The 15,000-nt window shown below is 43.4% G+C and overlaps 3 protein-coding genes and 1 long non-coding RNA gene across 4 annotated transcripts in view; all 4 read right to left on the bottom strand.

The window, feature by feature from the left end:
- Positions 1–744, bottom strand: part of LOC135546495 (F-box/LRR-repeat protein 20-like) — a 12,256-nt gene extending 11,512 nt beyond the window's left edge. The window contains exons 1-2 of the mRNA XM_064975004.1: positions 314–744; positions 1–106 (exon numbers count right to left, since the gene is read on the bottom strand). The exon at positions 1–106 is cut by the window's left edge and continues 342 nt beyond it. The gene's annotated coding sequence lies outside the window, so the exon portion shown is untranslated. The remainder of the gene's footprint in view (positions 107–313) is intronic.
- A 627-nt stretch (positions 745–1,371) lies between these two features.
- On the bottom strand, positions 1,372–6,363 carry LOC135546560 (uncharacterized). Its single transcript, XR_010456599.1, has 3 exons — positions 6,269–6,363; positions 3,541–3,635; positions 1,372–1,488 (listed from the first exon to the last, which is right to left on the bottom strand). It is a non-coding gene; the product is annotated as an uncharacterized LOC135546560 (long non-coding RNA).
- Positions 6,364–6,553: 190 nt separating this feature from the next.
- Positions 6,554–8,484, bottom strand: LOC135543977 (uncharacterized). Its single transcript, XM_064975045.1, has 2 exons — positions 8,419–8,484; positions 6,554–8,200 (listed from the first exon to the last, which is right to left on the bottom strand). The coding sequence occupies exon 2, from the start codon at positions 8,144–8,146 to the stop codon at positions 6,554–6,556; it is 1,593 nt and encodes a 530-aa protein (XP_064831117.1). The 5' UTR covers positions 8,147–8,200; positions 8,419–8,484.
- Positions 8,485–13,555: 5,071 nt separating this feature from the next.
- frmd3 (FERM domain containing 3) overlaps positions 13,556–15,000 on the bottom strand; it is a 147,914-nt gene continuing 146,469 nt past the window's right edge. Inside the window, exon 16 of the mRNA XM_064975209.1 lies at positions 13,556–15,000. This exon is cut by the window's right edge and continues 1,074 nt beyond it. The gene's annotated coding sequence lies outside the window, so the exon portion shown is untranslated.

The following is a 15,000-nucleotide window of genomic DNA, read 5'->3' on the forward strand; positions in this document are numbered from 1 at the left end:
TGTCCGCTGCACCTGTAGATAGTCAGGCTTCGAGGATTACGCACACCCACACTGCTCAGCCATTGGTCAGTTAAATATGAGCTGTTCTCCACACTAACAACCTGCCCTAAAGAGAAATACAGTTTGAAAGAATTAAACATTTTTACTTTGATATAAGCATTATGGGTATTCTGTTGTTTGTGTGTGAATGTGTGTGATTTCACAGCTCTCGTTAACTCCTGTTTCGCCAGAGAGTCTTACTAGGGGACAGCTGGGGACAGAGGAAGACCCACACACCTCACTCACTCGTTCATTCACTTCCTCAGAGACTTACATAGTGTGTGGTCATTGGCCAGTCGGAGCAAGTGGAGGCAGACCTGGGCCACTGCAGACAGATCTCTGTGTGGCAGGAGGGACAGTATGGATACCCATACCTCATCAGGGAGAGACAGCCACTGTACACAGCCCCCTACAGGCTGGGGGAGAGAGTGTATTCTACTGATTACTCAACACACACACCAGTACAGTACACTACACTCAACACACACACACCAGTACAGTACACTACACTCAACACACACACACCAGTACAGTACACTACACTCAACACACACACACCAGTACACTACACTCAACACACACACCAGTACACTACCATCAACACACACACCAGTACACTACCATCAACACACACACCAGTACACTACCATCAACACACACACCAGTACACTACCATCAACACACACACCAGTACACTACACTCAACACACACACCAGTACACTACACTCAACACACACACCAGTACACTACACTCAACACACACACCAGTACACTACACTCAACACACACACCAGTACACTACACTCAACACACACCAGTACACTACACTCAACACACACACCAGTACACTACACTCAACACACACACCAGTACACTACATCACACCAGTACACTACACACACCAGTACACTACACTCAAACACACACCAGTACACTACACACTCAGTACACACACAGTACACTACACTCAACACACACCAGTACACTACACTCAACACACACACCAGTACACTACACCTCTGTGTACACACTACACTCAACACACACACCAGTACACTACCATCAACACACACACCAGTACACTACCATCAACACACACACCAGTACACTACCATCAACACACACACCAGTACACTACCATCAACACACACACCAGTACACTACCATCAACACACACACCAGTACACTACCATCAACACACACACCAGTACACTACACTCAACACACACACCAGTACACTACCATCAACACACACACCAGTACACTACCATCAACACACACACCTTTACACTACCATCAACACAGACACCACAGATGTAGATAACCAGTGCTCAGCTGTTTGACTGTTTAGCGGTCAGTAATGAAATACAGTATAGAAATGCATCTTACTGCCAGTTTGAGAGCCCTGGTCACAGGAATATTAGTTGCATTGGTATTCACAGCACTGCCTAAAGATGTACAAAATGCTTTACATAAGGCATGTGTGATACAGATACAAAACAACATACCACTTACGGTGGGTGTCCACTTAAAGTTGACTAGCAACAACAAATGGAACCTAAAAGACACCCACCATGAGTGCCCCACAAAAGTTTCCCAAGAAGAGGCAAACCCCCCCCCCAAAAAAAACACAACAAACTAAAAAACAGGAAGCAAACCAAAAAGTGTAGCAAAACAAAAACAGGGAAAATCAAATGAAAGACCTGTAACAGTAAGGGTGTGTGTATGTATGTGTGTGTGTATGTACAGTTCCTTGCGAAAGTATTCGGCCCCCTTGAACTTTGCCACCTTTAGCCACATTTCAGGCTTCAAACATAAAGATATAAAACTGTATTTTTTTGTGAAGAATCAACAACAAGTGGGACACAATCATGAAGTGGAACGACATTTATTGGATATTTCAAACTTTTTTAACAAATCAAAAACTGAAAAATTGGGCGTGCAAAATTATTCAGCCCCCTTAAGTTAATAGTTTGTAGCGCCACCTTTTGCTGCGATTACAGCTGTAAGTCGCTTGGGGTATGTCTCTTATCAGTTTTGCACATCGAGAGACTGAAATACAGGACCATTCTGGAAGAAAACCTGATGGAGTCTGCAAAAGACCTGAGACTGGGACGGAGATTTGTCTTCCAACAAGACAATGATCCAAAACATAAAGCAAAATCTACAATGGAATGGTTCAAAAATAAACATATCCAGGTGTTAGAATGGCCAAGTCAAAGTCCAGACCTGAATCCAATTGAGAATCTGTGGAAAGAACTGAAAACTGCTGTTCACAAATGCTCTCCATCCAACCTCACTGAGCTCGAGCTGTTTTGCAAGGAGGAATGAGAAAAAAATTCAGTCTCTCGATGTGCAAAACTGATAAGAGACATACCCCAAGCGACTTACAGCTGTAATCGCAGCAAAAGGTGGCGCTACAAACTATTAACTTAAGGGGGCTGAATAATTTTGCACGCCCAATTTTTCAGTTTTTGATTTGTTAAAAAAGTTTGAAATATCCAATAAATGTCGTTCCATTTCATGATTGTGTCCCACTTGTTGTTGATTCTTCACAAAAAAATACAGTTTTATATCTTTATGTTTGAAGCCTGAAATGTGGCAAAAGGTAGCAAAGTTCAAGGGGGCCGAATACTTTCGCAAGGCACTGTATGTGTGTGTGTGTGTGTGTGTGTGTGTGTCTGGGAGTGTGTGTCTGGGTGTGTGTGTGTGTGTATGTGTGTGTCTGGGTGTGTGTGTGTGTGTGTCTGGGAGTGTGTGTGTGTGTGTGTGTGTGTGTGTGTGTGTGTGTGTGTGTGTGTCTGGGAGTGTGTGTGGTGTGTGTGTGTGTGTATGTGTGTGTGTGTGTGTGTGTGTGTGTCTGGGAGTGTGTGTGTGTGTGTGTGTGTGTGTGTGTGTGTGTGTGTGTGTGTGTGTGTGTGTGTGTGTGTGTGTGTGTGTGTGTGTGTGTGTGTGTGTGTGTGTGTCTGGGAGTGTGTGTCTGGGTGTGTGTGTGTGTGTGTCTGGGAGTGTGTGTGTGTGTGTGTGTGTGTGTGTGTGTGTGTGTGTGTGTGTGTGTGTGTGTGTAATCTCGCTTTAATTCTGTCTAAATCCGTGAAGAGTCTTATGACTATTGCGAGGTTGTGAGGGGCGAAATTAATTTCAAACCAAGATCTTGAGTTTCCCCAAAAAGCATAACACGCATTATGTAAATTCTTCAACCTTTTATGCCCTGCATTCTGGATTCTTGTATAGCTTTGTGTTCTAAGAAACAGGGTTCTGTAATAACTGGTGACTAAATGGAGTTATAACAATATTTGTTTAATTAACTTGTTTATCTATTACTGTGGTAATTACACTTTATACTTGATAAAGGGTTTAGTTAGACAGTATACTACAGATAAAAAGGTATCTATCTATAAACTAAGATTTGATATACTATAAACTGTTCCACATACATTATAATGTGCATCAGTGGACATATAGTAATCTAGTGTAGCAGTTGTCTCTGCTGTGCTCACCCAAAGGGAGCTGAAGTGTTGTTGGTGGTCTGGGTCCAGAACAGGATCTTTCAGACACTACACCTGCTAAGTGGGGTCTGTTGGGGAGTTGGGACCTGCAGCCAAAGGAGGGAGATGTCAGTGACAGTTCATCTAATCTGTCTGGTTACAGTATTATGTAGAGTTGTGTTGTCTCTCTTGACGTGATTAAAAAACAAAAATCCCAGCCCCCGTCCCTGCAGGAGGCCTAATGCCTTTTGGTAGGCCGCCATTGTAAATAATAATGTGTTCTTTACTGACTTGCCTAGTTAAATAAAGGTTAAATAAAAATAAATAAATACAATCTCTAGAGGTCAGGCTATTAACTAGGAACTAAATGGAAGCAAACGGGTGAAAACAGGGAGAGAATAACCTGAACTTCTCCAATAACAATTTTTTAATTTGATCTAACTAGGCAAATCAGTTAAGAACAAATTCTTATTTTCAACGACAGCCTAGGAACAGTGGGTTAACTGCCTTGTTCAGGGGCAGAATGACAGATTTTTACCTTTTACCAGCTCAGGGATTCGATCTTGCAACCTTACAGTTACTAGTCCAACACTAACCACTAGGTTACCTGCTGCCTCAATGCCCATTATCACTGCAAAACTTTGTCTGTTGCAAAATGTTTTGCTACGCTTTACTATGGTGTGCACTAATGAGTACTGCCCCTATATGTAGGACCTTCCACCCCAACCTGGTATATGGATGCCTGATGAAGACCTAAGGGTCGAAATGTTGTAAATAAATATCACCTGGGAGCATGAGCAGCAGTGTGTGACGTTTTCCTTTCTGTTTTCCATGAGTTAGCCTACAACCCCAGCACCTGTGGAAAGTACCTGGATGTGCGTATGTTCTTCAGGTTTTATACACTAATGAATACACCACTCATGCTGATGTCTTTCTGAGTGCAGGTGCAGTCCCGCTGATAGACTACAGAGGGCAGTGTGACTCCCTTTGAGTGTGACTTGCCACAGGGCAGCTTCCAGTGTTTTTTGTGGAATTAAAAAAGTGCGGGTACTCACTTACATTTTTTACAAAAAATTGTGTTCTGCCATTTCGCAGACGCTTTTCTCATGAAAGATGTTACCATGGAAGCACTTCTCATGAAAGATGTTACCATGGAAGCACTTCTCATGAAAGATGTTCCCGTGGCAGCTCTTCTCATGAAAGATGTTACCATGGAAGCACTTCTCATGAAAGATGTTACCATGGAAGCACTTCTCATGAAAGATGTTAATATGGAAGCACTTCTCATGAAAGATGTTCCCGTAGCAGCTCTTCTCATGATAGACTTTACCGTGGCAGCATTTCTCATGATAGATGTTACCATGGCAGCTCTTCTCATAATAGATGTTACCGTGGCAGTTCTTCTCATTATAGACTTTACCGTGGCAGCTCTTCTCATGAAAGATGTTACCGTGGCAGCTCTTCTCATGATAGATGTTACCATGGCAGCTCTTCTCATGAAAGATGTTACCGTGGCAGCTCTTCTCATGATAGATGTTACCGTGGCAGCTCTTCTCATGATAGATGTTACCGTGGCAGCTCTTCTCATGAAAGATGTTACCGTGGCAGCTCTTCTCATGATAGATGTTACCGTGGCAGCTCTTCTCATGAAAGATGTTACCATGGCAGCTCTTCTCATGATAGATGTTACCGTGGCAGCTCTTCTCATGAAAGATGTTACCGTGGCAGCTCTTCTCATGAAAGATGTTACCGTGGCAGCTCTTCTCATGATAGATGTTACCATGGCAGCTCTTCTCATGATAGATGTTACCGTGGCAGCTCTTCTCATGAAAGATGTTACCGTGGCAGCTCTTCTCATGATAGATGTTACCATGGCAGCTCTTCTCATGATAGATGTTACCGTGGCAGCTCTTCTCATGAAAGATGTTACCGTGGCAGCTCTTCTCATGAAAGATGTTACCGTGGCAGCTCTTCTCATGAAAGATGTTACCGTGGCAGCTCTTCTCATGATAGATGTTACCATGGCAGCTCTTCTCATGAAAGATGTTACCGTGGCAGCTCTTCTCATGATAGATGTTACCATGGCAGCTCTTCTCATGAAAGATGTTACCGTGGCAGCTCTTCTCATGATAGATGTTGCCATGGCAGCTCTTCTCATGAAAGATGTTACCGTGGCAGCTCTTCTCATGAAAGATGTTACCGTGGCAGCTCTTCTCATGATAGATGTTACCGTGGCAGCTCTTCTCATGAAAGATGTTACCGTGGCAGCTCTTCTCATGATAGATGTTACCATGGCAGCTCTTCTCATGAAAGATGTTACCGTGGCAGCTCTTCTCATGATAGATGTTACCATGGCAGCTCTTCTCATGAAAGATGTTACCGTGGCAGCTCTTCTCATGAAAGATGTTACCGTGGCAGCTCTTCTCATGAAAGATGTTACCGTGGCAGCTCTTCTCATGATAGATGTTACCGTGGCAGCTCTTCTCATGATAGATGTTACCGTGGCAGCTCTTCTCATGAAAGATGTTACCGTCGCAGCTCTTCTCATGATAGATGTTACCGTGGCAGCTCTTCTCATGAAAGATGTTACCGTGGCAGCTCTTCTCATGATAGATGTTACCGTGGCAGCTCTTCTCATGAAAGATGTTACCGTGGCAGCTCTTCTCATGATAGATGTTACCGTGGCAGCTCTTCTCATGATAGATGTTACCGTGGCAGCTCTTCTCATGATAGATGTTACCTAGGCAGCACTTCTCCATGAGTGAAGGATGACCAGGAGAGGCTTGACCTTTCCCAGAACCTCCAGGAATGACCGCGACCTCTGACACGAGCCTGACTCCTGACACCAGGTTGACCTCCGCTGCTCTTGGGCTGCATCACTGACCAAAGGCAAACAAAGAATACACCCAGAGATATCATGGCACGGTCTCTACAACACACAGAGCTGTATGTAATGAGTGTGTACGTCATCGCTAGGTAAGGTAGGTATGCTGTTTTATTTCACGTCTGAATAGGATGCTGGGTCCTATATTAGAGACATACCTCTACTGTTCTTCACTTCTGAACTCTTGAATGGTGCACGCCTCCCCTCGTTGTGGATGTCCTGATGGACATGTTGCTTAGCAACCTCCAGCCCAGCACTCAGAGGTTGCTCGGAGGGGTCAGCCGTTTGGTCAGCAGGTAGGGTCATGACGTCAGCAGATAGGGTCATGATGTCAGCAGGTAGGGTCATGACGTCAGCAGGTAGGGTCATGACGTCAGCAGGTAGGGTCATGACGTCAGCAGGTAGGGTCATGACGTCAGCAGATAGGGTCATGATGTCAGCAGGTAGGGTCATGACGTCAGCAGATAGGGTCATGACGTCAGCAGGTAGGGTCATGACGTCTGCAGGTAGGGTCATGACGTCAGCAGGCAGGGTCATGACGTCAGCAGGTAGGGTCATGATGTCAGCAGGTAGGGTCATGACGTCAGCAGGTAGGGTCATGCCGTCAGCAGGTAGGGTCATGACGTCAGCAGGTAGGGTCATGACGTCAGCAGGTAGGGTCATGATGTCAGCAGGTAGGGTCATGACGTCAGCAGGTGCTTGGTTCTGCTCTGTTCTGAGGTGGTCCAAACGGGACACACACAGCAGATACTCCTCATACACACTCAGGCCCTTTGACACCCAGCCGTTGGCTCCCCAATCTAGATGTTTACCCTCTAGTGCGACCCTAGAGGATCCATAAGGTATGATACTACTGTTTCCCTCAAGGCCTGTTTTTGGGTCCTCCTCCTCTGCCACCGGCTTCTCCTCTTTGTGTTCCTGCATTCCCAAAACTCTGTCCTCTCTCTCACCACAACCCCCTTCCCTTGATATGAGGTCATGGGCTATGGATAAAGGACCATATCCAGGCAACCATAGGATAGTGTCACTGTCCACTGAGGAGCAACAGTTTGTAACGCTACGGTCTCTGTCTCTTAGGCTTTCACTGATGGAAACACCATCTCTCCCCTCAGGATGAGGAGCTATTGGTTTGTGGTGAGTCTGGTCTGCCTGAGGGTTGTCTACACCAAGGAAACGTGGTTGGTCATTGTTATCCTCTTGTGGCCCAGAGAACAGGACCAGCTCCTTATGCCCAGGATTCTCTTGAAACTCAGGCCCAGAAAACTCACGGCCACCTGGGGTGTGGGAGAGAGTGTGGCAAGGCAGTGGGGTGGTGTATGGAAGCCTGGTCAGAGGCTCTGATTGGCCTACCATGTTTTCTCTCACATTTCGGCTTCTGACAAGATTGTGAAAGGTTTCAAGGGGGGAGACAGCAGCTCTTCCACCGACCTCGAGTCGATGCGCTGCTGGAGTAGAGTGCAAATGCGGGGAGGAAGGGGAGGTTCTGCTGAGATTGTGCCCATCCTGATTGGTCCCGAGGAAATTCTTAGCCCAGTCCAACACATGGCGTAGCTTCTGCTGCTCAGTCAGGACTGAGCCCTCCAGGAGACCGGGATCCATCTCCAGAGAACTCTCCCCGCTAACACTCACTGTTAGACCCAGGACCACACTGCCCTCTGACCCTCTGGTTACACCCTCTGACCCTGTGGCCACACCCAGTATCATGTGAACTACATCATCTGACCCTGTCTGCATTCCCACCGTCCCGTCCTCTCGCTGCTCCCCGTTGGCACTCCAATCATACCCATGCTGAAATCGAAATGACAGAAAGGGAGATAAACTCAATGTATTAAAGCCTTGGTTGTAAGGTTGTAAACATACTGTATGTCATCTATGCACTTAAGTAAAATCAACAGACCAGAAGTACAGACACGAAACTAGTAGCCTACACACGTATTCAACTGGAAGTGGTTTGCCATATAAACGTTTACTTGTTGCTATCATTTGCTATAAGAATAGCTTCTTACCCAGAAGTCTCTCCACTCCGGTCCCTGCAGCTGCTGAGCTGCTCACACAAACGTTGTTATAGAAACAAGACACATACTTACTCACCAAGGGCGACTGCAGCAAGAGACAGCCCACTACAGGGCTTGGCCAGTGTCTCCATAGCGACAAATGTAAATACAAATGTATACCCTCATAGAGAAAGTAAATGCCTGCTTTCAAAGGACAATGCTTTATAGTAGAAACAATATTGTTTCCACATTAATAATGTAGTATAGTCAACCACATAATCACGTACAGTACACCATGGGGTAGAGTTACATAGGCATTAGGTAAACAAAATGGGTTTTAGAATTTGTATTTCAATGTACAGTCCACATAAACCACAAGCTTAAAGGCCCAGTGCAGTCAAAAACATAATTTTCCTGTGTTTTATATATACTTCCACACTTTGAGGTTGGAATAATACTGAGAAAATGTGAAAATAATGCTAATGCTCTTTTAGTGTAAGAGCTGTTTGAAAAGGCGGTGGGATGGAGTTTTTAATAGAGCAATAATAAAGAGTTTTCTGTTTTCCTCACAGTCGTTGCTTTTTGCTAAGTAGCTATTCTTGTTTAATTATTTTATTGAAAACAACAACAGCAAGGTACTTAATTGTTACCCAGAAATGATTTGATATTGAGATAAAAATGGCTACATTGGACCTTTAATTAACCTTATTTGCCAATATTATTAAAATATGTTTTCTGATTGAAGGTTGCGCTAATTTCAAAAGTCTACATGCTCTTTTATGTTCAATAAATTCATTAACTTAACAGTACACCATATTTCAATATATATTCATTTGGGGGGCTTTATTGTGGCAGTATTAACATATAAAACAACCATGTTTTTCTTTGAACATACAAACATTCAAAATTCACTTTACAAAGTTCATAAGGCTTTGTGTTCCAGCAGTGGTCAAACAACTGAAAACTTGCTCTTTTTTTCAATTTACTCCCAGAGTTGTTTTAAAAGAGACCGAATAACAAAAACAAGTCCTACAAACTGATAACAACAAACAGCTACGGAGGGTAACGCTGCTATCCGTGCAAAACACGTTACATGCCCATTTAACATCGAAATAATCTATGAAAGAACATCTCCCTCCATCTGTACCAGGTGATGTCTTACAGGTCTGCATATACGTGTCACACACCTGGACGGTCTTTTTTAATCAGATCACCGAAGAGAAAATGGGTGGTACGTATGACATCAACTCGTGTGATTGCATGTTGTTTTTTAATCACAGTATTTGTGCCGAGCAGAGTCTTGACGGCCAAATCAGCAGTGTATAAATTGCATTTCAGTCTTTCAACTTGTGATGACATAGCTTCATCACTAGCATGGTACTTTCAACTCTTAGTCCTTAAACACTGATTGAAAAACATTAAAAACAAACTTAACATGTTCTGTAGCTCAAATAAAAGAGCTTCATTGTGGACAGTTTCCCTGCTAAGAAAACATTATAGAAAGGCTGAGAAATAGATAATACAAAGCATAATGCTACGGTGTTATTGGGCTTCAGAACCTTATGGTCCACAGAAAACCACGGCCTTTGTCATAGACTGACTTGTTATGATATGGATAACATGATGTGTGTGTCCATGCTAACATCATCAGTGACATCTGTTAGCAATAAGGTCAGGTGTCAGACATCTAGCTATGTTTATGGTCACAGACACATAAAAGCAACCTATTCTACTTGAGACACAATTCCAAATGGACAATAGTCCCCATGTTTTGAAATGCAATATCAAACGTGCTGTGGATTTAAATCAAATGAATCTGCTAAACTGGTTTATGGTTCTACATGATCACATTATGCATTTCCTCTGACCATCATTATATAATTTAATTTCTTGCCATCTGATTGGCTTCTTTTAATGCCCCAAAAATTTCAGGCGGACAGTTGGCTTCTAGTGGCTTTCAGAATAACGGACGCTGACCTGAAAACCTCCTACACCTCGCACAACGTCACTCAAGGTTATTCTGTGCACTACCCACCTTGCACTACCCACTTGCTAAAATATGGATGTCGTGCATACATCTAAGCTGGAAGGTAACCTACACATGGGTTGCTTACAAGGGAAAGACACAAAGAAAGAAAGTTCTGCGCCACGATTGGCTTTTCTCTATATAACAGTATCTACAGACGAAGACATGCAGTCTGCAGCTCAGAGCTCATCCACGGCATGAGTGAGGTCAGGCCCACTAGAGGGTGTGGCCTATTAACAAAGTACTGACGCTAGGGCATGTCTTATTGTACATGTGTATACATTAGGCCTATACATTGTGTTATACTTGTGTGTGTGTGTGTGTGTGTGTGGAGGGGGGTGGGGGTGTACCTTGAAGTGTGTAATGTCTCTGAGAAAAAGAAAACAAGTATGTTTTGAAGTCAGTGCCGTGGGAGAACATCTCCTTGGTTCAGCCCACTGTTTAAAGCTGGTTACGCATAAAGTTATCGTTTCTTCACATGAAAACACATTTGATGATTACACTGTGGCTGATAGAATAGGGGTAATGAGAGTGATTTCTGTGGTCATCCTACAGTACTGCAGATGAGTTAAATACATTGTGGGTCATTAGAGTACTTGTAAATTGGGACCAGAAGATTGAGCTGTGACAATGAGTCAGTGCCTGTGTGTTAGAGAATAAAAGATACAGAATTTAACTGACATTTATGGCTACAAACCTGTTGAGATATAATGATAGGGTTAATTAAAGGATATTTTATATTCACAAAATGTTTACGACTATTAAAGTAAGTTGTATGTTTCAATGTGGTGTTCGTTTAGACCATATTGTGTTTGCACACACAGAGACATAATTCAACGTGCGTATGTCCTTTCCTGAGAATATGGTCCAAATTGATATACACTCAGTGGCCAGTTTATTAGGTTCACCCGTTCACAAAAATGATTCGCTCCTACAGGTAGTGAGTCAGGTGGGCCGTGTCTTGCTATATAAAGCAGGCAGACAGGCAGGGAGGCATTCAGTTACTGTTCCATTGAATGTTAGAATGGGCAAAACCAGTGCCCTAAGTGACTTTGTATGTGGTATGATCATAGGAGCTAGGTGCGCTGAATTCAGGCTGTTCTGGAGGCAAGGTGGGTATACCTAATAAACTGGCCATTAAGTGTATTTTGCTATTTCAGCTGATCAGAATTCTGTTCATGCTGTATTATCTTTCACTCACAACCAATTAATCTGAACATGTTTTTCCCCAACAAACAGCTGCTTCTCTCAATATTACTGTACTTAAGGTAACATAATAAGTAGATGTTAGACTGACAGCTGTATGGCCCTCCCATTCAAACCATCACTTACCAATCATCTGCCACGATGCTTCACCAATATCTTACTAATGCATCATCTTATTGGTCAACCACTACAATCATAAAATAACAGCCATGAATGACTTTCCTTTTCTATACAGCCTGGCATTTCAGTTCCGACTGACCATGAGATATACAGTACCTTCGGAAAGTTCAGACCCCTTGCCTTTATCCTCCTTTTGTTACGTTACAGCCTTATTCTAAAATGGATTAAATACACACAAATCCTCAGCAATCTACACACAATACCCCATAATGACAAAGTGAAAACAGTTTTTAAAATTTTTTGCAAATTTAACTAATACCAGAAATACCTTATTTACATAAGTATTCAGACCCTTTGCTATGAGACTCGAAATTGAGCTCAGGTGCACCCTGTTTCCATTGATCATCCTTGAGATGTTTCTACAACTTGATGGGAGTCTACCTGTGGTAAATGTAATTGATTGGACATGTGGAGAGGCACACTCCTGTCTATATAAGGTCCCACAGTTGACAGTGCATGTCAAAGCAAAAACCAAAGGAGAGCCGCAAACTCTAGGAGCTCAGATGCAAACATGTAATATCCAACGTTTCTGCTTGGCTGTCGATATGTTGGACATTACATTTTTGCATCTGAGCTCCTAGAGTGTGCGGCTCTCCTTTATTTTCAAGTGTTCTACTCCACTAGCCAGCACCTCGCCTAAATAGGTATGCGTTTCTTTTTCTTCTAGAGCAAAAACCAAGCCATGAGATCGAAGGAATTGTCCGTACAGCTCCGAGACAGGATTGTTTCAAGACACAGATCTGGGGAAGAATACCCCCCAAAATTATGCAGCATTGAAGGTCCCCAAGAACACAGTGGCCTTCATCATTCTAAAATAGAAGAAGTTTGGAACCACCAAGACTTTTCCTAGAGTTGGCTGCCAGGTCAAACTGAGCAATCGGGGTAGAAGGGCCTTGGTCAGGGAGGTTACTATGAGCCCGATGGTCACTCTGTCAGAGTTTTAGAGTTCCTCTGTGGAGATGGGAGAACCTTCCAGAAGGACAACCATGTCTGCAGCACTCTATCAATCAGGACTTTATGGTAGAGTGGCCAGATGGAAACCACTCCTTAGTAAAACACATATGACAGCCCGCTTGGAGTTTGCCAAAAGGCACCAAAAGAACAAGTTTGAACTCTTTGGCCTGAATGCCAAGTGTCACATCTGGAGGAAACCTGATACCATCCCTACGGTAAAGCACAGTGGAGGCAGCTTCATGCTGTGGGGATGTTTTTCAGCGGCAGGGACTGGGAGACTGGTCAGGATTGAGAGAAAGATGAATGGAGCAAAGTACAGAGAGATCCTTGATGAAAACCTGCTCCAGAACGCTCAGATCCTCAGACTGGGGCGAAGATTCACCTTCCAACAAGACAACAACCCTAAGCACACAGCCAAGACAACGCAGGAGGGGCTTCGGGACAAGTCTCTGAATGTCCTTGAGTGGCCCAGCCAGAACCCAATCGAACATCTTTGGAGAGACCTGAAAATAGCTGTGCAGCAACGCTCTCCATCCAACCTGACAGAGAAGATCTGCAGAGAAGAATGGGAGAAACTCCCCAAATACAGGTGTAGCGTTATAATACCCAAGAAGACTCGATGCTGTAAGGTACTTCAACAAAGTACTGACTAAAAGGTTTCAATAATCATGTAAATGTGATATTTCTGGTCTTTATTTTTAATAAATTAACCATTTCTAAAAACCTGTTTTTGCTTTGTAATTATTGGGTATTGTGTGCAGATTGATGAGGGGAAAAAAACAATTTAATCAATTTTAGAATAAGGCTGTTACCTAACAAAATGTGGAAGTCAAGGGGTCTGAATACTTTCCGAGAGGCACTGTATTCTACTGTTGCCAACATCACATATTTATGTTAAAACTCTCAAATCTACTTGCCAGGTGACTGACTGAAACCTTCAATAATATCACATTTAGTTCAACACAAACAGACAGTTAACCAAACCTGTGCCACCTGACTCCAATGACATCAGAGAATCTGAAACAGTTCATCTGTGTTGTAAAAGATTGTGCTATATCTTTGTAGTAAAACCCATGGTGCTACCAGTCAAGTCGAATGACAGTAGTCTTTAAAAATAGTTGACTTTGACCCCCAACCCATAGCTTCAATAAACTTGTAAGTAGATCCTCTGACTGAAAAATTCCTGAAATACTTTGCATCACATTTATTTTTTACAAAACATTAAAAAGAACTTTAAAGATTTATTTAGATCAATATTCATTTTTTTGTAAATATACATATATACACTATATATACAAAAGTATGTGGACACCCCTTCAAATTTGTGGATTGGGCTATTTCAGCCACACCCGTTGCTGTCAGGTGTATACAATCGAGCACAAAACCATGCAATGTCCATTGACAAACATTGGTAGTAGAATGGCCTTACTGAAGAGCTCAGTGACCTTCAATGCCACCTTTCCAACAAGTAATTTCTTCAAATTTCTGCCCTGCTAGAGCTTTCCCAGTCAACTGTAAGTGCTGCTACTATGAAGTGGAAACGTCTAGGAGCAACAATGGCTCAGCCGCCAAGTGGTAGGCCACACGAGCTCACAGAACGGGTCCGCTGACTGCTCACTACCAAGTTCCAAACTGCCTCTGGAAGCAACGTCAGCACAAGAACTGTTTGTCGGGAGCTTTATGAAATGGGTTTCCATCCACAGACAAGCCTAAGATCCCCATGCACAGTGCCAAGCGTCGGCTGAAGTGGTGTAAAGCTCTGGAGTGTTGAATCACTCTTCACCATCTGGCAGTCTGACGGACGAATCTGGGTTTGGCGGATCCCAGGAGAACGCTACCTGCCCGAATGCATAGTGCCAACTCTAAAGTTTGGTGGAGGAAGAATAATGGTCTGGGGAAGTTGTTTATAGGTAGGACTAGGCCCCTTAGTTCAAGTGAAAGGAAATCTTAATGCTACAGCATACAATGACATTCTAGAAGATTCTGTGCTTCCAACTTTGTGGCAACAGTTTTGGGAAGGCCCTTTCCTGTTTCAGCCTGACAATGCCCCCATGCACGAAGTGAAGTCTATACAGAAATGGTTTGTCGAGATCGGTGGGGAAGAACTTGACTGGCCTGCACAGAGCCCTGACCTCAACCCCATCTAACACCTTTGGGATGAATTGGAACGCCGACTGTGAGCCAGGCTTAATTGCCCAACATCAGTGCCCAACCTCACTAATGCTTTT

This window comes from Oncorhynchus masou, chromosome 1, assembly GCF_036934945.1.
Source record: "Oncorhynchus masou masou isolate Uvic2021 chromosome 1, UVic_Omas_1.1, whole genome shotgun sequence".
Classification (NCBI taxonomy): Eukaryota; Metazoa; Chordata; class Actinopteri; order Salmoniformes; family Salmonidae; genus Oncorhynchus; species Oncorhynchus masou.